The following is a 26,849-nucleotide window of genomic DNA, read 5'->3' as shown; positions in this document are numbered from 1 at the left end:
TGAAAGAAAATGTTAAAGACACAACTATTTTGCCCAACTTTTGCCCAACTTTTGCCGTATTTTTTAATTTAAAAAATAACGAAATTGGAAATATATATTTTTTTAAAAGCAATAATTTTTATTTTGGTTATTCTTTATTTTTGTATTTTTTTTTTAAATAAAAACAGTATTTTGTTTCAGAAACTTTTTCTTTATTTTTTAATTTAAAAAATAACAAAATTAAAAATTAAAAAATTTTCTGAAGCAATAATTTTTATTTTGGCCATTCTTTTATTTGGTATTTTACAATTTTTATTTTTTTAAAAAAATACCAAATAAAAGAAGGAACAAAATAAAAATTATTGGTTTAGAAAAATTTTTAATTTTTAATTTTGTTTTTTTTTTAATTAAAAAAATAAGAAAAAAGTTGGCCCCAATTTAACCCTAAGTTGGGGCTGTATCATTCCTCTTTTTTAAAAAGTAATTTTGTATTTGCGATTTAAAAGAAAAAAGGAAAAAGTCACTCCATAATTATCCATAATTAGATTGACGTATGGAGAGAGTAGATTCAAATTAAAGTTTGTTGAATGAGGTTTTATGTGTTTCATGCATTCCAGCATATACTACTAAAAGTATATAGTAGTTTTAATTGAATTAAAAGATAAGAGGAAAAATACACGTACCTTTTTAAACTATCATTTTATTGTCAATGCCCCTCTCAAACTATCAATTGTGCCAATATTCTTCGTAAACTACCAAAAAAATGTCAATGTTTTCAATGACAAAAATACTATTCATAAAATTTAAAAAATCTTAAAATTATATAAAAAAATCTAAAGGAAAAGGAAAAAAAAAAAAAAAGGTGGGTTTTTTTAAATTTCTTTTTACATTTTTTTTTTTGAATTTATACATATATTTTGTCTTATTTAAACATTTTTATGGTCATTTTTGTCTTTTTTGTAGCCTTGGGAGACATTGACAATTTTTTTTTTTTGGTAGTATAAATGATACATTGATACAATTGGTAGTTTATAAATACTTTTCTAAAAAATAAATAGGAAAAACTTCACAAAACCCTTTGAACTTCCACGCACTTTGAAAGTACTTTCAAAGTTCAAAAACTCTCAATTAAGAGTATCGAACTTTTAATTTATTTCAATTACCCATTCCGTTAAATCTTGTCAAAATTCTCAAAATACCCGTTTTTTATTATAAACAAATAAAAAATTTGTAAAGATTCAAGTGTTTGGATTTTTTATAAAAAATATTTTTGAAACATCTTTGATTTGTTTTTTTATATATATAAAAAAATGGATATTTTGACAAAAATTAACGAAATTAATGGAATGCGGTAAGTAAAAGTTCAATATCTTTAATTAAGAGTTTTTAAACTTTGGAGAGTAATGTCAAATCGAGTGAAAGTTCATAAAGGTATTTTGAAGTTTTCCCAAATAAATATATCAACTTGAACATTAAAGGGAAACTTCACTTACCACTCTTGAACTTTTATCACTTTTGCAATTATTTATCTAAAGTTTAAAAAAATCTCAATTTAGTGTATCAAACTTTCAATTTTTTATAATGTCACCCATCTATTAGGCTTTTCTGTTAAATTCTAATGGGTGGGTGTCAAAATTACCAAAATGCCCCCTTTTAAAATGGATATAAATTGAACATATTTATTTTAATGGTTAAATTGTTAATTAAATGAATAAATTTATTATTTATCTTTTACTTAAATTTTTAGAATAAGTAGTGATTTAACATGGTATTAGAGTATAGGCTATGGGTTTGAACTTTGACTTGACCATTTATCTAAAATTTCAATTAAATATTATATTTGTTGGACTTTACTTGTTGAAAAAGAATTTGAGCCCACACGCGGGATGTTAAAGCATAATTAAATAATTAAATTTATTATTTTTTTTAATTTAACTTTTTAAAATAAACGACAATTTAATAATAATATTACCTCGTGAAATATCATTGTACATATGATACCTCAAAAGAAGGTCCACGCGGCACTTAGTAGAACAATCCAGACGCTACAGAACCAGTGGTCGCTGAAGCAATGGGAGCACTAATTGTGGCAAAATTCAGCAGGAATTTGGGGATACAGGACATTGAACTTGAAGGGGACTCACTTCTAGTGGTCAAAGCTATAAGAGCATTTGGTACTCAGTGGAGCTCTTATGGGCAAATAGGGGGGGGATGCAAGGGTGGTCCTTAACAACTTGAGGAGTTGGTTTATTGGGCACGTAAAGCGAGATGGTAACTCTACGGCTCATGAGTTGGCTAAAGTAGTGGGGAGACATGCCAATGAACAAATCTGGATGGAGGAGATCCCAATTTGTATGTTTGATATTGTTAGTACTTTAGAGCAAACTGCTCTTTCAATTTAGAGTCTTCGGGCTCTAGTTGTCTTATTATTTATGATGAAATAATAGAAGCATTTATTTATTTATTATTATTTTTTTTTTAAAAAAAGGTAGTGAATAGGGTAAAAGATTTTAGAGCACTAGCATTCGACTACCACAATGCTTATTTTTTTTTCCTGCTAAAACCCACAAAAATTACCCTATATCTGGACTCTTCAATGTTACGGTTGCTAGATAAATGTACCTAGCAACTATAGGGACTAGGATCCCCAGCAATAGTTGGAGAATTGCCCACCAAATTTTTTGTCAATCTAAATCGTCTAATTTCATCCAACCGTCTAAAACTCACCAGGTGTACCACTCAATATAAAATAATAAAATATTATTTACATTTTAAAAAATAAATGTAAAATAAAATAATTAAAAAATATGGGGGTGGCTGGCCACCCCAGCTCAGCCATAGGGGTTGGCTTCGACCACCCCCTAGGGGCAAACCCATAAATTTGATTTATGGGTTTGACCTTAGGGGATGGCCAAACCACCCCCAACCAGCCCTGAGTCCCTCACTCCATTTACCTTTTTTTGATTAATTTTTTTTTCTATTACTTTTTTTCTTTATTTATTTATTTTAATTTAATTTAATTTTTTTTTTTTTTTTTACGTTGCGGGTCTTTGTTAGCTCTCTGTCCACATTGTCATTAGGGGTGGGCAAATTAACCGGTTACCGATTACCGATCGATTACCGAATTTAACCGAACCGATAGTAACCGTAACCGATAATTATCGATTAAAAATTTTATACCAATAAGCTTATCAGTCGATTAATAATTTGTTATCGAAAAACCAATATGACCGATAAGTTTTTTTAATTTTTAATTTTTTATAATTTTATATTTATTATTGAAACCAAAACGACGTCGTTTTGGTTTTTATTTTATATTGTAGTTGATCAATATAAAAATAAAAATAAAAATTCAATAAGTTATTTTAGCCAAAAATATACCTCAAAATAACTAATTTTTAATAAGTTATTTTAGGCTTTAGCCTAACAAAACGTATTTGGGCCTCCAAAACAATTAATTTTTGGCCCAATTAGCAACCAGTTAAAAGCCTAATAAAAAGCCCACAAAAAACCGATTTAACCAACAGGTTAACCGATTACCGATATGACCGATAATTTTCAGTAACATTTCTTATCGATCGGTAATCGGTTAGGATTTGGTTAACCGATAGCTTATTGGTTAGATAAGCCCATTAACCAAACCGATATGACCGATACCCAGCCCTAGTTGTCATATGATCAATGACCAAATCAAAGAAGGTGTCCTTACACAAATTCATGGCATGTTGGCTCTCTACAATGAGCCACCAACCAATCAAATCATTATATAGCATTCCCTTTTGGATTAATTGATATTATCTCCACCTTTGAATTATTAGGTGCGTGGTGATATTCAAAGAATTGCTCCGCTCTAAATACCCATTTTGAGGAATCTCAATCATCTCAGTGGAAAGCCTAATTTTATACTATATTGACATATTCTCAATTTTTGGGTGACTCTTGATTTTCATCTGACGTAGCATCTTGCTCTCTTAGTGATCAAACTTTTTGGTGACTCTTAATTTTTGTTTGACCTAAAGTTAATCCCTTGACTATTTAGGGCTAGTTTGGCTCTTATTGCAACAAAATTTTCTATTAATTTCCTTAACTATTCAACAAATTTTGAATCCATTCTCGATTCCAACGACACCTCATTTAGTAAAACATTAATACAAGAAGACATGGCGTATTGACTTAAGTCGGTAGTATTAAGCTCTCTTTTTTGACTTCGAGTGAAGGGCATAATTATTTATTGGCCCTTACACGGATTAAGCTAGGCCAGGATTAAAGTAAAGTTGGAATAAGGATGACAGTTATAACCTTGTAACCAAATACCGTAGATTTTAACACCACATCGGAATGAGAGAGTACCTGTGCTGGGATAACGCTATCCGTCCACTGGAATAAGAACTCCCACCAAATGCTGCAACCAAACAGCCTTGTTCTTCCTCCAAATAACCCAACTCACGATTCACAAATCGCAAATAAGAATTGCACCGCAACGGCTGCACACCGCCGCCTCCAGCCTTCGCCACAACCGGAGAGAACGCCGTCAGCTACCGACTGCCGTTTCCGCACTCAGCCCAGTGAAACTGGTCCTACGTTGCAGCACCGTTCACAGTTACCACGAGCGTCCGCCTCGTCGTCGACCACCACTTCGCACAGGTAATCCACTCGCACGACGGCTCACTGCCCTTAAAGAAAAAAACCCAAAAAAATAACCGCTCTGATAACAGTTGGTAAGAACCGTAGTTCTTGTTAACTAAAATCAGAGAAAAAAGGGGTAGATTTCAGTTGACAACCGAGAATTTGGACTTATTTAGAAGCTGAAATATGGCGATAAGAATTCTAGGAGATGGAAATTCTAATTGATTTGCTGGTTGTAGTTGGGTTAGTAGTGTTAATGGTGCTCTAATTCCTTGCTGGTTGTAATTGTTTTCGTGGTATATTCGATTTCCTAACAGTGAGCCATGGCGGAGACGAAGCGAAAATCTAGAGACGAGCCTAAGCGCATAGAGAAGAAACTGAATAAGAAGAGGAAGCAAAAGCAATCAGAGTCTAAAACCCTAGCCAAGAAGGGCAAGAAAAGCGATGGGAGGAAGAGGAGCGGTCCCCGGTTGCCTAATTTGCTGCGAAAAGAACTCGGCCGCTTAAACCCTAACTTTCCCTCAAACAGTGAGGGTGACGAAGAGATCGATTCTGATGAGGGAGAGTTGTACACGGGGGACGTCTACGAGTACCAGGAGGGGGTCCCCCAAGAGGAGTCCAGGAAAAACCGCCGGTTCGACCCTGTCGAGAACTTCGAGTACGAGCTTCCTGAAAATTACAAGGTTCACTCTCTCTCTATTAATTTGTGCTGTGGTGCTTTGTGTTGTGGAATTTGAACTGTTTTGAGGTGATTTGTATTGCTGAATCATTACGAGTTTTGTGAAATATCGTATTTTGTGGTTTTATATTGGAATTTTGTGTTGTCTGATGTTCCCGTCCTTTGAAACTAGTGTGCTTTTTGAGGTTTTGTTAGTTGATTGCTACATATTATTAGATTTTTATTGGTTTTTGTTATATGGGCATGGGTGTGAGTTTTTAATCCAGTTTAATGTATTTGTCGCCTCACTAGTTGTGGTCTTTGCTTTGTTTGCATTTGCGTATTATTCTTTCGAAGTGTTGCCAGACATATTGTCTCAAAATCTGGTAGCTAGTTGTGATTATGAAATTGAGTTCTAATAAGAAAGTTGAACAAAAGAAGATAACAGATTCTGGGTTGGAAAATTCAGCTCATAATCCACAGTTTGGTGGAATGTAGGAAATTATTTGAGATTCAATGGGCTGACCGTTTATTTTATTTTATCTTTATTTATTTATTTATTCGCAATTGTATCTGCTAATGAAATAGTAATTGGGAAATTTGAGTAAAATTTTCTGCATATGGAAGAATTGAAATGATTAGTTTGTCTAGATATGAGTAAATTTGAGCATTCAGGGTAAAACTGTATATGCAAAAAAAAAAAAAAAAAATGTAAATTAGTAACCTGTCTTTGGGTGTGATGCCGATGGCTTGAACTTAATAACAGATTTGGGTAGATTTAAATAGACAAAAGCAGGTGAAGGTAAATAAAATAACGAAGTTTATGTAAGGAAGTTAGCGTGCACAAAGAAATATCGATTAATTGTCGCATGGTTGGCTGAGACTCTCTAATCTTGCATTGTGAAGAGCATATCTTTGATACTGACCACATCTGTAAGCTACATTCAATTCACAGCCTTACTCTTGCCCAAACTTAAGTTGACTAAACTATATAGCTCCCCAGTCCCCACTGTCTTTCTTTTTGATTGCAGAATAGCATCAGTTAATGTACAGCTTTCCTGTTCATTTATTTGTACTTCTCTCTTTTTTATTTCTTATGTAGGATGAGAATGTGCTGTCAGATGACGACGACGAGGATGATGACAACATGAACAAGAGTGAAAATGTCAATGATGATGAGATTGAGGAGGATGATGGAAGGCATGGGAGGATGTTGCAAGGAATCACTGGAATGCCTAGTGAGGCTTTTGAAGGTAAGGTAGCGCTTTAAGATATCTTTATTAGTTAAGTTTGAGGTGTATTGAACAGTGTAGTCAAATGCTAGCCACAAGTGCTTGTCTTTGGGTTCAAGTGAGGTGAGGTATTGATGCAATGAAAAGTCATTGAGTGGTGCAACATTGTCCAGTGGTACACTAGGTTTAACTTGACCCTGACCTATATAAATATTGTCTAGTGGTACACTAGGTTTAACTTGGCCCTGACCTATATAAATCTTTGGTCCAACAAATGCTCTTCCAAGGGAAAGGTGCGTCAACGTTAGGAAGAAGAACCTAGGATTTGACCTCAAAAAGGTCTTCTTTTGGAGGGCGTCCAACAAAGTCTATCATCGCCTCCTGACGCACTTTAGCAGAATACAAAACATTGAAGGAGTCCTCCTCCTAATCATGCACCAACCTGGTGAAATTAATGTCTCAATGGGCCGTATCATTGCTAACACTCCTAAGGTTAGCAACCATTGCATCCCTATTCCTTGCAAGGCAAAATAACTCAGGAAAAGATTCCTTCAAAAGATGATCTCCAACGCTGTATCTCATGCCAAAACTGGTATGAGAGCCGTCAGTCACCTCCACACTAGTAACACTAGAGGAATCATCCCACCCCCTCCTAATGCTTTATCAAAGTCCCACCCCCTCCTAATGCTTTATCATAGTCCCACCCCATAAGCTCCAGTGACCCCCTTAGTACGCCATCGGCCCATCAAACTCTCATACTTATTATCTACAATCTGACGCCAAGAACCCTCGCTCTCCACAGCAAACCTCCATACCACTTACCCAATAGAGCTTGATTGAAAGAAGTGAAGCTCCTGATCCCTAGCCCTCCAAGCTGAATAGGAGTACAAACCTTCTTCCAATTAACAAGATGGAATTTAGGCTCATTATCCACACTACACCACAAAAAATCTCTGCCCAATTTTTCTAACCGATTAGCTGCACCTATTGGGATAGGGAAGAGGGAAAGGAAACAAGTTGGAATGTTGGAAAGATTGCTCTTAATCAACGGTACTTGGCCACCCTTAGACATGTAAAGTCTTTTCCATCAAACTAATTTTCTCTCCATTTTCTCAATTATAGAATCCCATATAGACTTAGCCTTATACTTAGCACCCAAAGGGAGACCCAAATATTTCATAGGCAACATTGATGAGACCCTTCAACCCAGAATACGAACCAACCTACTCACATTTGGCACGTTACCGACATGAACCAATTTTGATTTAGCTAAGTTAATCTTCAACCTAGACGCAGCTTCAAAGCAAAGGAGTACACATCTTTGGCATCAAAAATTATCTGGAGCACTCCAGATAATTATCTGGAGCACTCCTACAGAAAATGAGGGTATCATCAGCGAAAAGGAGATGGGATGCAGGTACAAGATCATCACTCCTAGCCCCACTGGAAAACCAGAAATAAAGCCCCCAATCACTGCTGTGGCATTGGGTTTTTTGATAAGTAATTATGAACCTTTAACTTCATTGGTGTTGAAGCAATTTCAAAAGAGCTGTGGCATGTAAGGAACACTTAATTATCGTTGTACTGAATTTACTTGGTGAGCTGTATGTGAAAGACTTTCTAGGATTTTCTTTATGACGGAAGCTGATGGTTCAATATATAAGTTTTGAAGATTAGTATTTTCAAGGATAATTCATGCCTAAGCATTGTGTTTCACCTTGTCAGGTTTATATGAATAAAAAATATCTCTTGAGAGGGTTTAGCTCATACGTACAGTGTACATTGTCTTTTCTTTAATAAATTCTTATTACCCAGAAAAGAATTGAAATTCTGTGGGTGTTTATCACGTGTCTGTGTTGATAGCAATTCTTGTATCCAAATGAGTTAGAGAACTGTACCATCAGAGGGCAGACCTCTGAAAGATTAAATCTTCGAAGATTAAAATAGCCTGTGTTTTGCCTGGTTGTCGAAAAAATTTCCACAATGAATTTAAATGAAATGTGTCCCGAATGGGGCATTTAGGGATTATTCTTGTGGCTGTTAGAAGCCATCCATCTATCCTTTTGGATATTGTAACATGATTTCATTCAACTTTATGTACACAGGGAAGAGGAAGAAAGATAATGTTGTTATATCTGAGGGATATCCAGAGTCTGAGTATAATCCTACTCGTGATGTTTTGGATGGTGATGGCCGCATTAGGGTGGAAGATCTTCTAGGGCCTCTTCAAGATAAACCTGGTTTTGGCAAACTTAGAAAGAGAATGGATCAACTGAAGAAATCTGAGGCTATTGAAGCTCCGCTTCCACAAGCAGTTCGGGAGAAGGTGGAGAGGGGTACAGCGTATAAAATATCACAGAAAGAGATTACCAAGTGGGAGCCCATAGTCAAGAGGAACAGGGAGGCACCCACCATATATTTTGATGAAGATACAAGCCTAGGTTTTTCAACTGTAGGAGCAATAGCTTCTGAATTTGAACCTAGAACTGAATTTGAGAAGAAAATGGCATCATTGATCTATCATGACAATGTTATGGAAGCTCACAGAAAAGATGGTTCCAGGCTTCTTGAATTAAACAAGGTATGGAAGTCATATATATCCCTTTTTTTTTCAATAAATCTTGTGTTCTATCATTTATGGTATAGCAATCCCTCCACTTTCTCTACTGTTGAAAGTGTTTTTCCTTTTGTGATACCGTTGTGTAAAAATTACTAATCTGCCTAAGCATTTGCAACTTTAGGATTTAATGGCAATTCTTGAAGTTGCATATTTTATTAAAGCTTTTCTATCTACTTGGTTATGTTGAAGACAATTGTGGAAATTATCGAAGTAAAGGTGTCTCCTCTGTGAATGGACGTGTGGGAGACTACTGGCAAACATGAGAATTTAATAACAGGAAAGTGTTGAAATACTTATAAAAAAAAGAAAGAAAAAAAAGAAGCATTGAAATCATTTTTATGCACTCTAGTGAAATAATTGGATTTTGTCATTATATGTCCAATGGCTTACTGATGATGCATATCCACAAACCCACTTCAATTTTATTTTTTTATTGTCCTATAACTGCTTCTTAAAAAAAAAATTTGTGCCTGCTTTGTGGGTGGCTTTCATTGCATGGAGTAAACAAAATGTCTCTAAAGTGAGCATATACATTTCAAAACAAAATTAACATCAAAAGCGTCCAGAAAGAAAGAAAAGTTAATTTATAAAATTATTGGAAATATGAATTTTGCAGGAAAAAGGTTGATTCTTATGGAAGAGAAAAATCAGGTTTAATTGCTTTTTACATGAAACATTTCCTTCTGGCCGCCAAAAAAATCACTATCTCTGAAGGATAAGCAATCCAAGCCACACCCAAAAAGGGAGCTATAGAACTGTGGATTTAGAGAACTTGCGATTAGTTGGTGGATAGAGACAGGTGGATAGAATGTCTTTTTTCACTCAGGTACTGAGTGCATAGAGCTTTAAAGATTTCCTGAATCTCTTTGGCAGCATCTGGATCTCTCATTTAGAAAGAGATTTTGAAGGTCACCAATTTGGTAGTGCCTACTGCATCCAAATTCTAAATACCCTCTCTCAAAATCGGCACCTAAAAATGGCTGTAATGCCATAAAATCATTTTTATTAAGAGCTGACATAGCTATAAAATTCTATATAATATGATGGAATGGAATTGTGATAATGGGATATGACCTCCATCTGAATCATCTCAGCTAGGTGATTATATAAGCTGCACTTTATTCTTTCATGCTATTATAGAGACTTGGAGTAAATGATTATTATTATTTTTTTGGTCAAGTTACGTGTGAATATCAGCTAGGTGCTTTGATGCTTCCGATTTTTTGGGAGGATCTTTTGAATTACAGGTTTTGTGATGTTTGTTATGTGTGACATTATTGATCTGTGCCTGTGTGAAGCTCAACTTTGCCTTTTGTTTTTTGGTCTGTGGGGAATGTGTCTCATTTTCAATCATGCTTGGCAGGTATCTGTGGAAGATGAAAAGGAGCGGCAGAATCGTATTGCTAAAATGCGCAGCCTTCTTTTCCGTCATGAAATGAAGGCAAAGCACATAAAAAATATCAAATCTAAAGCATACCATCGTTTGTTGAAGAAAGATAGAATGAAGGGAGCAGCCGCACAGATTGAAATGGATCCAGAAGCTGCTAAAGAGCAGGCATTGAAGCAAGAGTTCAAACGGGCAGAGGTGACCATTTTTGTTAATAATTTTGTAGATAGACGATAGAGGGTCAATTTTTATGAAGTGTTTGTTATGCTGAAAAAGTAAACTGGATTAGTAAATCTATTCTATTTCCAAATTGATGCAGGAACGCATGACACTTAAACACAAAAACACCTCCAAATGGGCAACACGCGTTCTACGGCGTGGTTTGCAGGCGCAAGATGAGGGTACTAGAGCTGCTATATCCGAACAGCTCCACCAGCATTCTCTTTTGACGAGAAAAATGAACTCTATGAAAGACGGTAGCAGCAGTGGTAGCGATGACACTAGTGATGAGGATGATGATGCAGAGGAAAATTCAGCTGTTGAAAATCAGGATAGGACATCCAAGTTGTTAGAAAAAGCGAAAGAGAAGACCCTCAAGATATTAGAAGAAGAAGATGAAGTGCCTAAATCAGGATTGCTTTCTTTACCTTTCATGGTAATCTTTGGTGTTCTCTTGTTAGTTTTCTTAAGAAGTTGTACTATATTATTTTGCTGGTGGTGTAAATTATAGCTTCCATGGAGACGTAAAATTATTGGTTCTAATCCTATACCCCTTGATGCCTCAAAAGATTAAGAAATTTGCAGCATATTTTCTGTCAGCACATTGCTATTTTGCTTTTAAAAAGGCTGGGGGCCACATGAAAAGGACCAAATTCACAAAAGAACAGTGTGACTCCATATTTCTGCTTGTTCTGTCCCCATCAGCCCCTACATTTATTAAGTTGGATCTTGCTTTGGACCTTGTAGTGTAAGTCATTGACATGTGCTATGTTTTGATGTATACATAGTTATGGTTTCTCTTTAATTTGCTTTTGTGTAGGAGCGTGGGCTCAAGAAAAGAAAGGAGGCAGCTGATGAAGAAGCTAAACTTGCTCTTCAAGAGTTTGAATCATCTTTGAGGCAGATGGACGATTCAAGTGGGGCAGAAAATCCAAAAATAAAGGCTTCAAGTGGTAGAAGGGTATTTGGTGCTGCAGCTAAAATGCATGCTCCAGAATCGAGAAATATAACTAAATCAGATAACTTTTATGCTAATAGTGAAAGTGAAGATGACTTGGAGGCCAAAGAAAATATTGTTGATGTGGGGAACAACAGAAGTAATGATTTGCAGAAGGATGTTAAAATTGATTCTGTTTTACCTCAGAATTCTGTTTTTAAGGTAATGGGATTTCTTCCAGCAATCTTTCTGCTTTCTCCTAGACTTGTGTTTCTTGATCTGTAAGTGTGAAAATATTATTTTTAATGGTTCACAGAGCTTTGATGATATTGTTAGAGACCCGGGTCCCAAGACAACATATGAAGTTGCTATTTTTGCGTCAGACAGATGGAGAAAGGTTAGTTTTGCTGCCAATGTTTTGGAGGAAACTTAGGATTTTCTTTCTTTTGGAGGGATTTTTGTACTGATCATAATGTGTACAATGAGCAGATGGACAGCAGAAATGAAGTGGACGCCAACAGCAAAAAGTCCCTGAAGGCTGTTGAACCTGAACATAATCAAGATTTAGAGGTATGATATTATTATTAGTTGATGGAAGTTGACTGGATTAAATAACATCCTTGAGCACATTTTCCTAATCATTGCAAAAGCAAATAATGTCATTGCAAGGACACGTCAGCCAGCAAAAAACTACAATTAAGAAATCAAGAAAGGATGACATAACCCTTCATGCAACATTTACGAAATCAGTCCAGCGTATGGCCTAACAACATTAACATTAGTGTTTTATTCTCGGTGGAAATATTGTGGACCTATTATAAAGTTAACTCTAAAACATTCACAAATCACTGAACTTTAAGATTGGCTCCAGTCTAATGAAGCTCTATCATTACTCTTGATAAGGGATTCTGGGGCATAACCTACTCCCTAACAATAACATATACCCAAAAGATCCACTTGCCATTATCCGTAGGGTCAGTTCTAACTGCATTGGATAAAACATATTTTGTTAAAAATTCAATTGTCTGAATCAACACTTACTTGTTTGTCTTCAGAAATAAATAGTCCTCTAAGATTGAAATTGATGTTGATTTCCTGCAAACTTACTGGTTACGTATAAGAAATAACACGTTGATAATATTTTTGATCAAATTGATCTATTTTTTGGTCAAATTCTGTGGAATTGGTAGGAAGAAGGATGCCATGAATCTCATTTATTCTAAAATACCTTCATCTACTGTTTTTTTTTAGTCAGTACCTCCATGTACTGTTTTACAGAAGCTTTTATGATTGAGAATCGAAACTTTTTTTTGATTTGTCAACGATAAGGTCCATTCAAGTTTACAATACAGACTCTTGTTTTATTCAGTAACAATGGGTTAGGATTTTCTTTTTACTTCCTATCATTACTAGTTCCATCGATGTGAAGATCTTATGGATTGGGATATTCTCTCTCTCTTAGACTTTCTGTCTCTACAGAATGAAGGATTTCGGAAATCAGTAGATTTTCTGCTTGAGGTCATCTTTCTCCTTTCCGTGTTCTCTCTCTCACCCTGTCTCTCTCCCGTTGATGTTGATTTTCTATATGGCTTATTGAAGAATTGAGTCAATAGAGGTGTTTGTGTTAGGTGAATTCAAATTAATGTTTCTTACATACTGATCCAAAGATTAAAAAGGGTTTTGAGTAATTGTAGAAATTTTGGTAGAATTTGGGAAAAATCCGTGAAACCCAATGCTACTTACGGAACTATCTCTCAAGCTTTGCATAAACTGGTGTTTTTTTTTTGTATACCCATCCAAAGATCATGATCTCTTAGCTAATCATTTATTTGTTCATTTATCTTTTAAATATTTGCACTGCTATTTTTATGACTGAGTGCCTTGCTGACTTTTTTGTTATTTATCTGTTTTAGAAACATGTGAAGGAAGTGAGTGAGAATAGTGATACAGAGAGTGAAGGGCAGATGGTGGATGGGGTTCTTGCTTTGGGTCCTAAACCATCTTATGAACTTCCTACCCAAGCAGAGCTTATTCGACAAGCTTTTGCGGGGGATGATGTGGAGGAAGATTTTGAGAATGATAAACAGAAGGTTCTGAACCAGGAAAATCCTGATCCTGAAAAGCCTGTTTTACTTCCTGGCTGGGGCCAGTGGACTAATGTACAGAAAAAGAAAGGGGTACCTTCTTGGATGCTTAAAGAACATGAGGATGCCAAGCGGAAGAGAGAAGAAGCTCTTAAGAAGAGGAAGGATGCACATCTCAAACATGTTATTATTTCTGAGAAGTTGGATGTAAAGGTTTGTGGTCTTAAATGCATCTCCAATAGCTATGCTGAAATTTGATATGAATTCACAATGCAAAAATGGATTTATAAGTCACTGTTTTTAACGTGCATATGGTTTGTATCTTTGCCAGGTAGACATTTGAGCTACCATCCAAAATTAAGCAGTCACCAGGCATTGAGATTCACTGTTTGAGTGGTCACTGAAAATGATAATTTCTCTAAAATATACAGTTTTACACGTTTCTGAAAATGATTTTTTTAAATGGGTAAATGTTAAAGATCAAAGAGAGTTCTCTTTGTCATATTGAGGTAGATATATGGTTTAGTACCTCAGGCAATCATTTACTGTTGTGTGGTGCATTGCGGTATAAGTTTTCTCATGTTGCCCTTCTAATTAAGTCTTGGTGTTCTGTTATTCGGCTTTTTATGCACAAGGGTCTGCTTTATTATTCCCTTTTCTGCTGATCAAGTGACCCATTTTCTCTGTATTTGAATTTGGCAGGCTGAGAAACTTCTTACAAAAACATTGCCTTACCCCTTCACGTCCAAGGAAGTTTTTGAGCAGAGCATCCGCATGCCAATTGGACCTGAATTCAACCCAGCAACGGCTGTTGGAGCTCTTAATCGGCCTGAAGTAAGTGCCTCACTACAAAACCACTGCAGATTGGGTACTTTGATGAAGGGTTTTTTTTTTTTTGGAAGATAATTAACTAAGTGAACTACCACATGAAAAGATAACCTCCAATGAAGAACTTTCCTTTTTCCCTCCTCTCCCATGAATTGATTGATGGGTGTAATTTATTTGCCTGTATTTCTCATTTCTCAACTTGAACGATTCTGTGCAGGTGGTGAAGAGAGCTGGTTTGATTATAAAACCAATCGAGTTCAAGGAAGTGAATCCTCATGAAAATACGGAGGATCACAAACGGAGTGGACAGAAACAGAAGATGAACAAGAGTAAAAGCAATGGTGGCAAAACGACTAAAAAGATGAAGACGACAAAGGGCAAAACCACAAAGGTCAACTGAGGCCTTCCCTCCCGTTTGTTGGGGATTTTGTTTTCTGATTTCTTTCTTCCTAAAGATCTGAAGTCGTTCCCAGTTTTCCATGTTTGGGAAGAACAATGGAGTAATACAGCAAAAGGAGAAGGAAGATTAACTTATTAGTTATATAGAATTCGATAGGTGTATTTGTGAAATTATTTGTTCGCGTATTGCGTAATTTAAGGCAGTCAAGATTCAATGAAGTGAGAATTTTGAGAGGTTTCAATCCATGTATCTGCGGGTATTCATTAGCTGTAATATTTTATTATTATTATTATTATTTTTTTCAGTAATTGAATTTTCGCCTGAAATTCTTGTGTCCTGTTAAACTGATTGTAGCCTAGCAAACACAAGTGACGATTTACGTGCCTTAATAAAAGAAAATTATTACCTCTCAATTAAGCACAATAGAGGATGGTGGCTGCATTTGCACGAGGTAATGCTGTATAGTCTATGAATCTAACGTTAAATTAGCTGCTAAGTGTAAAAGAATTTAATGTAAGATGTTTGACATTGCGATTTTTCAAGAATAATTTGTGTTTTTAAAACATATCGCAAAATGTAAGGCGTTTGACATTGTGATTTGAAAAGTATTTAATCTAAAATATGAAGAAAAAAAAATTGTAATTTCTATAAGCAGGCTAGGGGGTGCTTATTTAAAAAAAACGCGAATTTAAGCCAAAATCTTGATTTTGTATAACAAATATTTGATAAAAAAATTACTTTTTAACCTGTTTTAAAATTGTACTTTTTGAAATTGCAATCTTAAACAGACCAGATTAAATTAAAGTTGATTTATAGTTTTATATTACACAATTTGAACTTAATAAGCAGTATTTAAGGTTGATAATGTTTTAAATGTCCATCTTCACACATCTATATAAATCATTCATTCACGTAAGTAATGCTATAGCAAAGAAAAAGGCCAAGTCTTATTTGGTTTTAGCAAAGTTTTTGATCAAGATTAATGCCCTCTACAGCATGGCTTACTTTGCAACCTTCCAATAAATTAATTGGATCAAAATCAACATAAAAAGGCCTGGCATACTTTTGTTGTTATGTTAGGAACCTTTTCCTCCATTCTTCTCTTACAATGAATTATTTTCGTAATGTAATAGATATAACTTGAATTATTGTAATTGTGTCATTTGTGAGTTTTTTTTTTTTTTTTAATTATAAAAGGATAAGAGGGGGCGACTAACAATAATTATTTAAGATTAGAGATCATTTATCTAATTCCTCAAATAACAAATTATAACAATAATTAAATAACTAATAATTAGTATGAACATAGCTTGAATAGATTATCTAACTTGATGATTAGCTTGAGCTCGGCTCGGATTACGGCTCTAAGTTATTGATGTAATCTTTAGTTTAGGGAGACTGCAAATTAAGTGTTAGTTTGAAAGAAAGAGTATTTTTTCCAATTCGTTGAGACGACTCTAAATAATGGGTGGGTATAAAGATTTAAATCCTGTCGCGGCGAAAATGCTCGTGAATGACGACGACAGACACTACTTTCCTTTCCAAAAAGACCATACCCCGTCGCACAAAATCACAGCCATTGCCACTAAACCCCCCCGCCTAGACCTTTGCCAGCCGGCGAATTTCAGTCCTCGCCCCCTTCACCGCGCACTTTAAAAACCGCCCAATTCAAACTCTCGTTTCCCTCTCCATCTCACCCTGTCTCCACTGAGTGCGTGTGTGCCAATTCATCTAAACCATAGAGAAAAACAACATCAATGCTTCACGAGCTTCTACTCGCGCTGTTGGGCTACACCGGCGATCTGATCATCGACGAGCGAGACCACCACAAATCATCTCTCGCCTCTGAATCCGACGACCGCCATTTCAAGCTCGCTCCCGATATCTCCTTCGTCGAACGCAGCGATCGGTAACCTCAATTTCTCATCCAATACTCACATTTAATGTTTCATTTTTAACTTTTTTTTTTTTGGGCTGTGGTTGCAGGGATCTTATCGAGAGGATTATTACCTTAGGTTTTTACTACAGAGAGCTCGATCGCTTCGCCACCGAGTCTCGTAATCTTAGCTGGATAAGGTCCGCGAATTCCTCTCCTTCGCCAAGTGATTCTGAGTTTCCTTCGTCCAAAGCAAAACCGAGCGTGTACCGCAGAGCCATTGCCAATGGCATTGTGGAAATACTGGCGGTCTACAGGTCCGCTGTGCTACACATTGAGCAGAAACTGTTGGCCGAGACCGTGCCGATCTTGGCAACAGTGACTCAAGGCCTCAATAAGGTCGTCTCTGAAACACATTTCTCTCTCGCTTTTTTTTTTTTTTTTTTTTTTTTTTTTGTATCACCGTATTAATTATTATTATTATTAGGTTAATTAGTTTGATTTTTAAGTGTGTGTGTGTTTTTTTGTAGTTTTTTGTTCTCATGCCGCCTCTGCATGAGCTGGTTTTGGAGATTGAGCGTGATGATATTCGTGGAGGTCAGCTTCTTAACCTCTTACACAAGCGGTGCCACTGTGGAGTGCCTGAGTTGCAGACTTGCATTCAAAGGTATACGCTTTTTTCTTTTTCTTTTTTACTGGAAATTGATTACTTATGATTTATTTCACAATGACGATAATTGTGTTTAATGTTTCTAGTAATTTTTCTTGATGTTAAGAGGGCTTTGAAATATGTTCTCAGATCTCCATAACTTTAAATACAATCCATTTCTCTATATTATGTATGGAAAATACAAGCAGCTTGTTTATCGACTGGTAAAATGAATGCTGAGCTGATTGTATTTCTTCATTTCTTGGTTGTTGTATGCCAAAAGCATAGGCTTCTTTGGCACGGGCATCAGGTCATGTATAACCAACTTGCTGCGTGGATGGTTTATGGGTTTCTTCAAGACCAGCATGGAGAATTTTTCATTAGAAGGTAATGACTATAAAGATATTAATGTTTCTTCTAGCCGATAAGACTACACTTCTCTGGTTCAGCCAATTTTCAGTTCTAGATGTTCCTATGAGTGATATATCCTTTTGAGTTCAAAGTTATTAACCTGCGATTAGTTATATTGTTTTCTTACTCTGCAGGCAGGAGGACAGGGATGTAGAGCATGGCTCGACTCTTCCAGATACAACTGAGAAGTTTGCGCACTTATCAACTGATGATACATCTTTAACAGATTGGCACTTGGGATTTCATATTTCTTTGGTACTTTTTGTAACTTTGTATCTTGCAATGTTGGTTTTGCTTCCTATTTTACAATCAGCACTTAAATTGTATATTGGTGGGAGTTTGGTAAGATTTGGATGATAATGATGTTATTGACTGATTTATAGGTCGGTTAGATTCTTCACTTTCTCTGCATAATCTGTTTCCTGATGGCACTGGCTATTGTCCTTGTTGTTGTCACTGGAATTTGCACCCTTTTATCTTTTTAAGTGGTGGTGTGCAGCAGAGCAGCACTAATAGTTATACTTTAAGATTTGAAATGTCTGATATTATGCTGCGGATATGTCGCTGTTTATTTGCCTTCACATATTGCAAAAACATTACCTAATGGAAATGAATAGCTTTGCCATTGGATTACATTATGAGCAATCATAATTGGTCATCGGAGACATGCACATAACTTTCATTTTGTATATCATTTGTACTTGTTAATTGCCATCGAGTATCTTACATCATTACATAGGCTATGCTATACAGGCTAGGTACTTTCCTTGTCAATGGATGTTGTCACAGTCATGATAAGGATGTTTATATCAGACTTGTGCACTCTACATGCTGTCCCATATTTTGATATATTATGCCCTATATATCATTGACACTGAGGCTATGCTAAACATGGCATTAGATTTTCTATGAGTCAAAGGAAAGGGGACTCCAGATCGTGTGCCTATAAATATGAAACAAAGACTTGCACGAAGAGTCTGCTACTTATATTGCTTCTACATGATATAACTGAATATGATATCTTGCAAACTTCCTGTGGGCTTGAAGGATGTAGGGTGATTATTTAGGAGACAACAGTGATTTCTGCACTTACCAAATTTTCATGTCTTAAGTTCTCCTTTTAGTGCACTGAGGCACGCACTGAACTTTGGAGCTTTAGTGGTTTTCTAAGCATTAATCTTTCCATGTTACTTTGCAGGATATGCTGCCCGAGTATATTCATATGCGTGTTGCAGAATCAGTTCTTTTTGCTGGCAAAGCCATCAGGGTTCTTCGAAATCCAAGCCCCGCCTTTCGGTTTCAGGATGCTATAGATCATCAACAGATGTCAAGAGGCTCTCAGAAAATTCAAGGATTTACTGGCCCTTTCTCTTTTCAAAAGGAACCTCTCATCGATACTAAACTGATAGGAGAAGAATTGCTTCCACAATCTGAGGCTGATAAGATTGAAGCTATGCTTCTGGACCTGAAGGTTTGTTGCACCATGGTACCCTAAAACATATGTGCAACCCTCTTGTGATGGATAGCCATATTCAGGGAGGGTGGGACTTATTTGTTCACCACACAAAATAATATCCATTCTTAACTGTAGTTCTTGAACTGATTTGGCAGACTTTATGTATCCTTAGTCATGCACAAATTCCCCCTGCAGCATTGAAAAGTGAGTTTTAACGGTAAGTAGCTGGTTCATTATGTGCAGGAATCATCTGAGTTTCATAAAAGATCATTTGAGTGTGCTGTTGACTCTATTCGGGCTATTGCAGCCAGTCATCTTTGGCAGGTTGGAATGTGACAAAAAAATGGTAATTTTATCATTGAAGCATCTATTAAAAGTATTCCGTCTATTTCTGCAGCTTGTGGTTGTACGTGCTGACTTGAATGGTCACCTGAAGGCCCTAAAAGACTATTTTCTTTTAGCAAAAGGAGACTTCTTCCAGGTAAGGATGGACAATATCTCAATCTGTTTTTTTTTCTCCCTTCTGCATTTTAGTTGAAGGAGAACTCTTACGAGTGATATTTGTGCTATCGATGTTATGATGGGAGGTTAATTTTGTATCACTAGTCCCTTTCTTCAAACTTTTCTTACAGATATCATATTCCATGTTTTGGGCTTGTGCTCAACTAAATTTTGCTGCCTCTTATATAGAACTGACATGTAAAGTGCACTTGTATGTGCTTTATGAATGTTGCATGTTAATCTGCATATGTAGCCTTCAAGAGGAAGAGGATGCTCTTCATGAAATTGTTGTGGCAATGCTTTCAGAATCTTTTTCTATATGTCTGATGTGGGTTTGTTTAAACCCCATGAAGGAACAAGGACAATTTTTATAGCTAATGTTTGCTTTTGTCTCTTCTGTACTAAAATATGATAGTTCAAATCTCGTATAGGATATACTTGCAGCGAGTGCCCTAAACTCTTCATTTATGGCAATACATGCCACACCAATTTTTCACATCTAGTTGTGGAATATCTCACGTACCTTTGTCGTATGTAGAGATAATAGAAAGATAATAAGTATGAACTTTACAAATGATAAGTAGTGGACCCTGTTTTTATTGTTTCGTGCCTCGATTTCTGCTGTTTATAAACATAGATGGACATATATGCAATTTCAATTGAATTTTTGTGGGTAACTAATTGCTTACAAAACATGGCTTATCCAGTGCTTTCTTGAGGAGAGTCGCCAGTTGATGCGTTTACCTCCTCGCCAGTCAACTGCTGAAGCTGATCTTATGATCCCATTTCAGCTGGTAAGTTAGCGTGAGATGATTTCTAATGCATGTGATTATACTGTAACTCAATGATGTAGCTTAAGTGTCCAATGTTTCATTTTGCATATTTTTCAAATTTATTACCGTAAATTATATTTTTCTCCCAAACTAACACGTCATTTGCATTCCAACCTCTAAACTACAACTCACCGCAACTTGGGCCTACAAACTACAAAAATATTCTCAGTTAACCTGTGTCAGTTTTAATCATTAGTTTGGATGAAAAACATCACATGTGACGAGCAAGTGTGTCTGGGCCATTTTTACATGACTACTTTGCCCCTGTATCTTACAAAAACGTTTTAGTAATGGTGATTAAAAAAAAAAAAAAACTGAAGCAAGAATAGTTTATATCTGCACCACTACCCTTAAAAGGGGGGGGGGGGGGGGGGGGAGGCATGGCTACTCCCATATGAATAGAGGGATGGTCGTGTGCCCATCCCTTTGCTTCAGATGGGGGTTGCAATGCTTTAGTTTATATTTTTTTTTTTAAAAAAAATTATTATTTTTTTATGACCATTACTAAAACAGTGTCTTTCATACATGGGAAATTAGAAATGTAAAAATGGTCCAGACGCACGTGCTAGTCACGTGACAATTTCCATCCAAACTAATAGCCAAATCTGACATATGGGGTAACTTAGCTTTGGTAGTTTGTAAGTCCGAGTTGCAGTGAGTAGTGAGTCGTAGTTTGAAGGTTGAAGTGCAAATTGGGTATTAGTTTGGGGGGTAAAGTGAAATTACCCAATTTATTACGAATGGTTTGAAAACAAATTCATTGGTACTACTTGCAATGCAGGCTGCATTGAAGACTTTCAGTGAGGAGGACAAACACTTCTCTAGAGTATCCTTGCGGTTAGATTCAATATAGACGTATTCATAGCGTAATTTATCTTAAAGCTTGACTGTATGGCCATTTTGCTATCGGGCATGTTACTTCATTTTGAAGTTTGATGAACATCATGTGCTCATTTATATATCTACTATATTAGGATGCCTTCATTTGGATTCACAGTCAAATCCTCCCAAGTAGATGCACCAAAAGCAAAAGATCATACAGATCGAAACCCAAGTTCTGCTTTGTCAAATGCTTCTTCTGAAATTTCCCTTGATGGCTGGGATGGCATTGCTCTTGAATACTCTGTTGATTGGCCCTTAGAGTTGTTTTTCACCCAAGAAGTGCTCTCGAAGTAAGATTCTACTGTCCTGCTACTAGTGGATGCCATTCTCTCTTTCCTTCTTTCTTTCTTTTGACTTTAGCTGATGATTTGGAACTTGTTCAGAAAAAACTTTCAAATTTTGTCTTCTAGAGGAGGGAATAAAAAAGGATCATGTTGAAATAAAGAACTTTAGCTGCAGAAGCTTGACAATTGCGGAGCTGCTAACCTATCCTTTTGTACATATGTTAACAATTAGTATGCTCCAGGTATCGCAGGGTCTTCCAATATTTGTTGCGGCTCAAGCGGACACAAATGGAGTTGGAGAAATCATGGGCCTCTGTGATGCATCAAGATCACACAGATTTTGCTAAACAACGAAATGACCGTGTAAATTGCCCAGTATCTCAGCAGCGAAGACAGCGGTTTAGACCAATGTGGCGTGTTAGAGAACATATGGCATTCTTGATCAGAAATCTTCAATTTTATATCCAGGTTATTGTTGATGTCTCTGAGTTTCATTTCTATATGTTACTCTCTAGAGATTTGAACAAACCATGCAGGAAAGAGTATTGTGTGCTGTTTTTAACATTGTAATACATTTACTGTATTGTACAGAAGAAAGGAAATATGAAAAACTTATTCATGTATATGCTAAGCTGTTTACTCAATATTGGCATTAAGGGTCATGGTATGACGTAAAAAGCAAGTGTAAACAATGACCATATGATGTCTCAAGTATCAGATGCTATATTGATATTTTACTTACGTATGGACTGCATTGCACCCCAATAAAACCATAGTTTGTAGTATCCTAAATATTTTTTGCCTATTGTAGCATGAAGTAGCTATGAAAAAAGAGGAGCAGTTGTAAATAGAACAATGGGGTAATCAAATCTCTTTTCTTATCTATTTTCTATATCAATATGCTGCATAAGTTGGTTGACTGGATGCTTGATTAAATTACTTTTGATGTTTAGACTTTTCATATCAGTTGTTATTGCTCTTAGAATAATATGGAGAATTGAGTGTCCAATTCTTATTTAGTTACTGTTTAGAAAAAACGAAAGAAGCGATCTCTCTTCAGTCAATATGTGTTTTAAATCTTGAATGTTGTGATTTTTCTATGCATATTGATCGTTGATGAGTTTGTTTACCTTCTAAAAGTTTCATGTTTTCTATTGTAGGTGGATGTTATAGAATCTCAATGGAATGTTTTGCAAGCTCATATTCAAGATTCTCACGACTTTACTGAACTTGTGGCCTTTCATCAAGAGTAAGTAAAATGAATGGTTTGTCTTGCTTCTGAATTATCATATTCTATGTTATCCTGGAAACTCTTGATTGCTTTGTTTGCTAAATTGTCTGAAATGTATGGAATCACTAATAACATAAAGGTGTTCAATAGAATTGGTTACGACATGTTATTGTTATAATTGAGAAAGAACCTTAATTGGAAAAGGCAATGCCATGTTGGGGTTCATGGCATGTGTGCAGTTCTATGTTTGTTCCTCATTTTCTTTTACTTTCCATTTAGATATCCTTCACTACTGATATTGTTGAAGACTTAGAGCGACAAAGCTTGGTATATACTAAAAAGAAGTTGCATGTGCATCTCTTCCAAGCATTTGTGATATCTTATTCATGAATGCAGCTTGGATTTTTCCCTCTTTGCTTGATTAATTTGGTGCTTTATTCCACATTAGTGTTGTTATTGATAGTTTGATCGTCAGTTTTATGTTCTGTCCAGATGTTTTTGTCTATAGCCTAATGTTTACATTATTCTAAAATTTCCTACAGGTATTTATCAGCTTTAATTTCTCAATCTTTCTTGGATATTGGCTCTGTGTCAAGGATACTGGATGGTATTATGAAACTCTGCTTGCAGTTTTGTTGGAATATTGAAAACCAAGAAAACAGCTCAAATACATCTGAACTGGAACATATAACAGAGGTACCTTGGTCGTATTTCTTCTATATGATAATGTATGGATATTGCAAGTAGTATTAATTGCTAAATGAAGATACATAAATAATGATTCATATAACAGTGGTTTTCTGCATGCCCTGATTTTGAACCATCAATTTAAGTTGGCCCAGTTGTCTTAAACTTTTACTTATTACATGATTTGTAAAATGATCAGCTTGTGCCTCGGATTTTTTCTAGTGATATCTTCACTCCTGAGTTGCTGCTGCAATCAGCAGGTGTTTGTACATAAAATTGGAAGAATTTTCAATCTTCATTTATTTTCTTCGAGAAGCTGCATTTCATAGTTTTAGCTTATTTATAGGATATTTCATCTTCTTTTAATTTCTCTTGAGATGATCCAATTGGAAAACCTACAATTGTTGCAATCCTTGCACCTGTGACATGAGAGATATGACCATTGCATAACATGGAAAATTTGTGTTTCCAAGGCATCCCCTTCTTTTAACCAGAATCATTGGAAATCCAGTGCACATTAAAATACATCTGAGAGCTGGCTAACTGCTGTATATGTAGGCTTATGATTGCAGAGGAGATGTAACCTGTTCATCTGAGTGATTTTAATGGTTTCATGCTTTTCTTGTTTACTTGTTTCAGGAATTTAACAAGAAGTCAAACTCCCTGTACACTATATTGCGTAGTAGCAGGCTTGCTGGGAGTCAGCGAGCTCCATTTCTGCGACGTTTTCTTTTGCGTCTAAACTTTAATTCCTTTTTTGAGGTATGCCCTTATGAATTTTTCCTCTAGATACTCTTAACATTAGCCCTAGAATTTTCCAACAATATTTGATTCTCTCTTAACAGGCAACTGCAAGAGGTGTCCTGAATGTTGTTAGACCACGTCCAGCAATTCCTGTTTTAAATCAACAATAGCATTATTTCACTGTTAAGTCCAAGTTGCTTACTGCCAAATTCAAAATCACTGCCATGTGAGTGCCGGTGAATCCGTTTGTGGAAATTATTTATTTAATGCTGGTCTGGAAGATAGATTTCTCAAGGGGCCATTTCATTTGACATTTAGGTGGTGCTTCTTGTGTCTAGCCTTGATGGTTTTCCTTTTAGCATGCTAATTAGGTGGGGCTTTTGGTAGCTGGGTTAGCTTAATGGATCTTGAAGGTGAGGTGTGCGTGGATTCTGGTAGCGGCTAGAGGTCTTGGGTGGGTTCTTGCGCTGAGCTTGTTGATCTTACGGTAAACTATATCCGGGTGGTGGTAAGGTAGGTGGCTTGTGTTGACTCTTTGGTGGCCACCCTAGGCATTCAGGTGGTGCTCTCTCTCTCTCTCTCTGTAGATACAAAATTAAATTAAGAATTTCTTTTTTTATTAATTTCTGAATACGTGATTTATGTATGTATAAAAGTGGTTTTCATTGGGTTTGTAGCTCAAGACATGACGAGTAGCCTTATCATTATTATTTTTATATGATATGTGATGGTTGAAGGCTGGGTTTGAGGTAAAAAAAAACCACGATATTGTTCGACTTTTTCTCCTTTCATCTAGCATGATCTGGAAGTAAGGGTTCGTCTCAAAACTGGAGCTTGCTTTTCATCTGGATCAAGGATAGGATTAGTACAAGGCAAGTACAGCTTGACTGTAAAGGAGTGCAGACTAGGAAAAAGGAAAATTTTCATATTTGTGGGATTAAGATCCCCGACAATTGTTGGAGAATTGCCCACCAATTTTTTTTTGAAATCTTGGCCATCTATTTTCATCCAATAGCCACCAATCCGTCACGTGTCCCACTCAATATAAAATATTATTATTTTTTTTAAAATAAATTATTAAAAAATATGGGATGGTTCGGTTACCCCCAAACAATGTTTGGGGGTGGCCGAAGCCACATCCTAAGGCCCCAAGGGGTGGTTCGGCGACCCCCAACCGGCCCATGGGGGTGGCCGAAGCCATCCCCAAGGCTGAGCTGGGATGACCGGCCACCCCCTATGGGGAAAATGGGGTGGTCGAACCACCCCATATTTTTTAATAATTTATTTTATTTTTTCAAAAAATAATAGTAGTTTATTATTTTATATTGGGTGGGACACATGGTGAATTGGTGGCTATTGGGTGAAAATTAATGGCCAAGATTTCAAAAAAAATTGGTGGGCAATTCTCCTAGTATTGCTAGGGATTTGAATCCTATAAATTGCTCCCTGAAACTTAGAAGGTGACCTGGGACCGGGAGTGTTGCTACGTGGAAAGAATGGTGTGGGGGTTATATTCCTAAAAGGAGATGAGGTGTAGGTAAGAGAGATAGGTGCAACAAGTGAACAAAGGAACTCCTTTCTCGATGCGAAGGACAAAGCAATACTAGTTTAGATGCCATCACGCCAATGACCGTGCGTAACATCCCTTTCTAAATGATATGAAGTCTTTTGGGGTAAACCCAATAATAAAATTGTACAAACTTGGCTCAAAGCAAATCATATCATTTAGGGCGGGATGTTACATCTTTTCCATGCCCTCCCCCAATCATGTGCCACACATTCACCTTTCCTTTTCTCTTCCTATTGACAACCTTCAAATACAATCCTCTAAGTAGCTCATATAGTTTAAGTATAATCCTAACTGTGTATAAAAGCTTTACTTTTCATTACAAGTTGATTTTTAAGAGTAGGATCTACCATTAGTCAATATTGATAGAGTGAGCTACTGTGAACGTCGGTTGCAGAATGTGGTAGTATGTTACAATCTTACGGGTCTCACATGGCTTATATATATACTACTTTTCATTACAAGTTGATTTTTAAGAGTGGGTTCTACCATTAGTCAATATAGATAGAGTGAGCCATCGTGAACGTCGGTTGCAAAACATGGTAGTGTAACGGGTCTCACATGGCTTATATATATATATATATATATATATATATATATATTTTGAACACTCTCCCCCATACAAGCCATTTTTCAGAGGGGAATACTAATTGAGGTCTGCGTTATTCTCTTAACCCACCAGCACAAGCTTTAATCTCCTCGCTGTGGTCAAACAACTCAAACCCCTATAGATAAGCATAGCGGATCTCGTCGCTTGC

The 26,849-nt window shown here is 36.2% G+C and overlaps 2 protein-coding genes across 4 annotated transcripts; both read left to right on the top strand.

Moving 5' to 3' along the window:
* Nucleotides 1-4,451: 4,451 nt before the first annotated feature.
* On the top strand, nucleotides 4,452-15,296 carry LOC132170993 (U3 ribonucleoprotein (Utp) family protein). Its single transcript, XM_059582178.2, has 12 exons — nucleotides 4,452-4,623; nucleotides 4,923-5,288; nucleotides 6,366-6,516; nucleotides 8,601-9,076; nucleotides 10,479-10,700; nucleotides 10,822-11,157; nucleotides 11,542-11,880; nucleotides 11,975-12,055; nucleotides 12,148-12,228; nucleotides 13,572-13,955; nucleotides 14,445-14,576; nucleotides 14,788-15,296. Exons 2-12 carry the CDS (start codon nucleotides 4,929-4,931, stop codon nucleotides 14,968-14,970), a joined length of 2,745 nt encoding a protein of 914 aa, XP_059438161.2. The 5' UTR covers nucleotides 4,452-4,623; nucleotides 4,923-4,928; the 3' UTR covers nucleotides 14,971-15,296.
* Nucleotides 15,297-16,487: 1,191 nt separating this feature from the next.
* Nucleotides 16,488-25,206, top strand: GCP4 (GAMMA-TUBULIN COMPLEX PROTEIN 4). Of its 3 annotated transcripts, none has more exons than XR_009439121.2 (17): nucleotides 16,488-16,879; nucleotides 16,957-17,245; nucleotides 17,377-17,513; nucleotides 17,784-17,882; nucleotides 18,041-18,161; nucleotides 19,105-19,377; nucleotides 19,606-19,686; nucleotides 19,760-19,843; nucleotides 20,571-20,657; nucleotides 21,478-21,533; nucleotides 21,671-21,868; nucleotides 22,105-22,330; nucleotides 23,023-23,111; nucleotides 23,636-23,789; nucleotides 24,420-24,542; nucleotides 24,626-24,750; nucleotides 24,884-25,206. XR_009439121.2 is itself a non-coding variant. In XM_059583552.2 (16 exons), exons 1-16 carry the CDS (start codon nucleotides 16,728-16,730, stop codon nucleotides 24,692-24,694), a joined length of 2,238 nt encoding a protein of 745 aa, XP_059439535.1. In that variant the 5' UTR covers nucleotides 16,488-16,727; the 3' UTR covers nucleotides 24,695-25,206. The 3 variants fall into 3 exon arrangements, 1 of the variants encoding a protein (XP_059439535.1); XR_009439120.2 differs by having other exon boundaries at nucleotides 24,843-25,206; XM_059583552.2 differs by having other exon boundaries at nucleotides 24,626-25,206.
* Nucleotides 25,207-26,849: the final 1,643 nt, after the last annotated feature.

This window comes from Corylus avellana, chromosome 1 (assembly GCF_965113065.1).
Source record: "Corylus avellana chromosome 1, dhCorAvel1.hap1.2, whole genome shotgun sequence".
Taxonomy (NCBI): Eukaryota; Viridiplantae; Streptophyta; class Magnoliopsida; order Fagales; family Betulaceae; genus Corylus; species Corylus avellana.
Note: the sequence above shows the minus strand (reverse complement) of the source record. Positions and strands in the feature narration are given on the sequence as shown.

Bases quoted from the DNA above. Each gene is read 5' to 3' on its own strand.
- LOC132170993 (XM_059582178.2), top strand. From the start codon at position 4,929: ATGGCGGAGACGAAGCGAAAATCTAGAGACGAGCCTAAGCGCATAGAG. The intron at 5,289-6,365 runs GTTCACTCTCTC...TTTCTTATGTAG, and splicing joins AGCTTCCTGAAAATTACAAG to GATGAGAATGTGCTGTCAGA. The intron at 12,056-12,147 runs GTTAGTTTTGCT...TACAATGAGCAG, and splicing joins CGTCAGACAGATGGAGAAAG to ATGGACAGCAGAAATGAAGT.
- GCP4 (XM_059583552.2), top strand. From the start codon at position 16,728: ATGCTTCACGAGCTTCTACTCGCGCTGTTGGGCTACACCGGCGATCTG. The intron at 19,378-19,605 runs GTTTGTTGCACC...CATTATGTGCAG, and splicing joins CTATGCTTCTGGACCTGAAG to GAATCATCTGAGTTTCATAA. The intron at 22,331-23,022 runs GTTATTGTTGAT...TTTCTATTGTAG, and splicing joins ATCTTCAATTTTATATCCAG to GTGGATGTTATAGAATCTCA.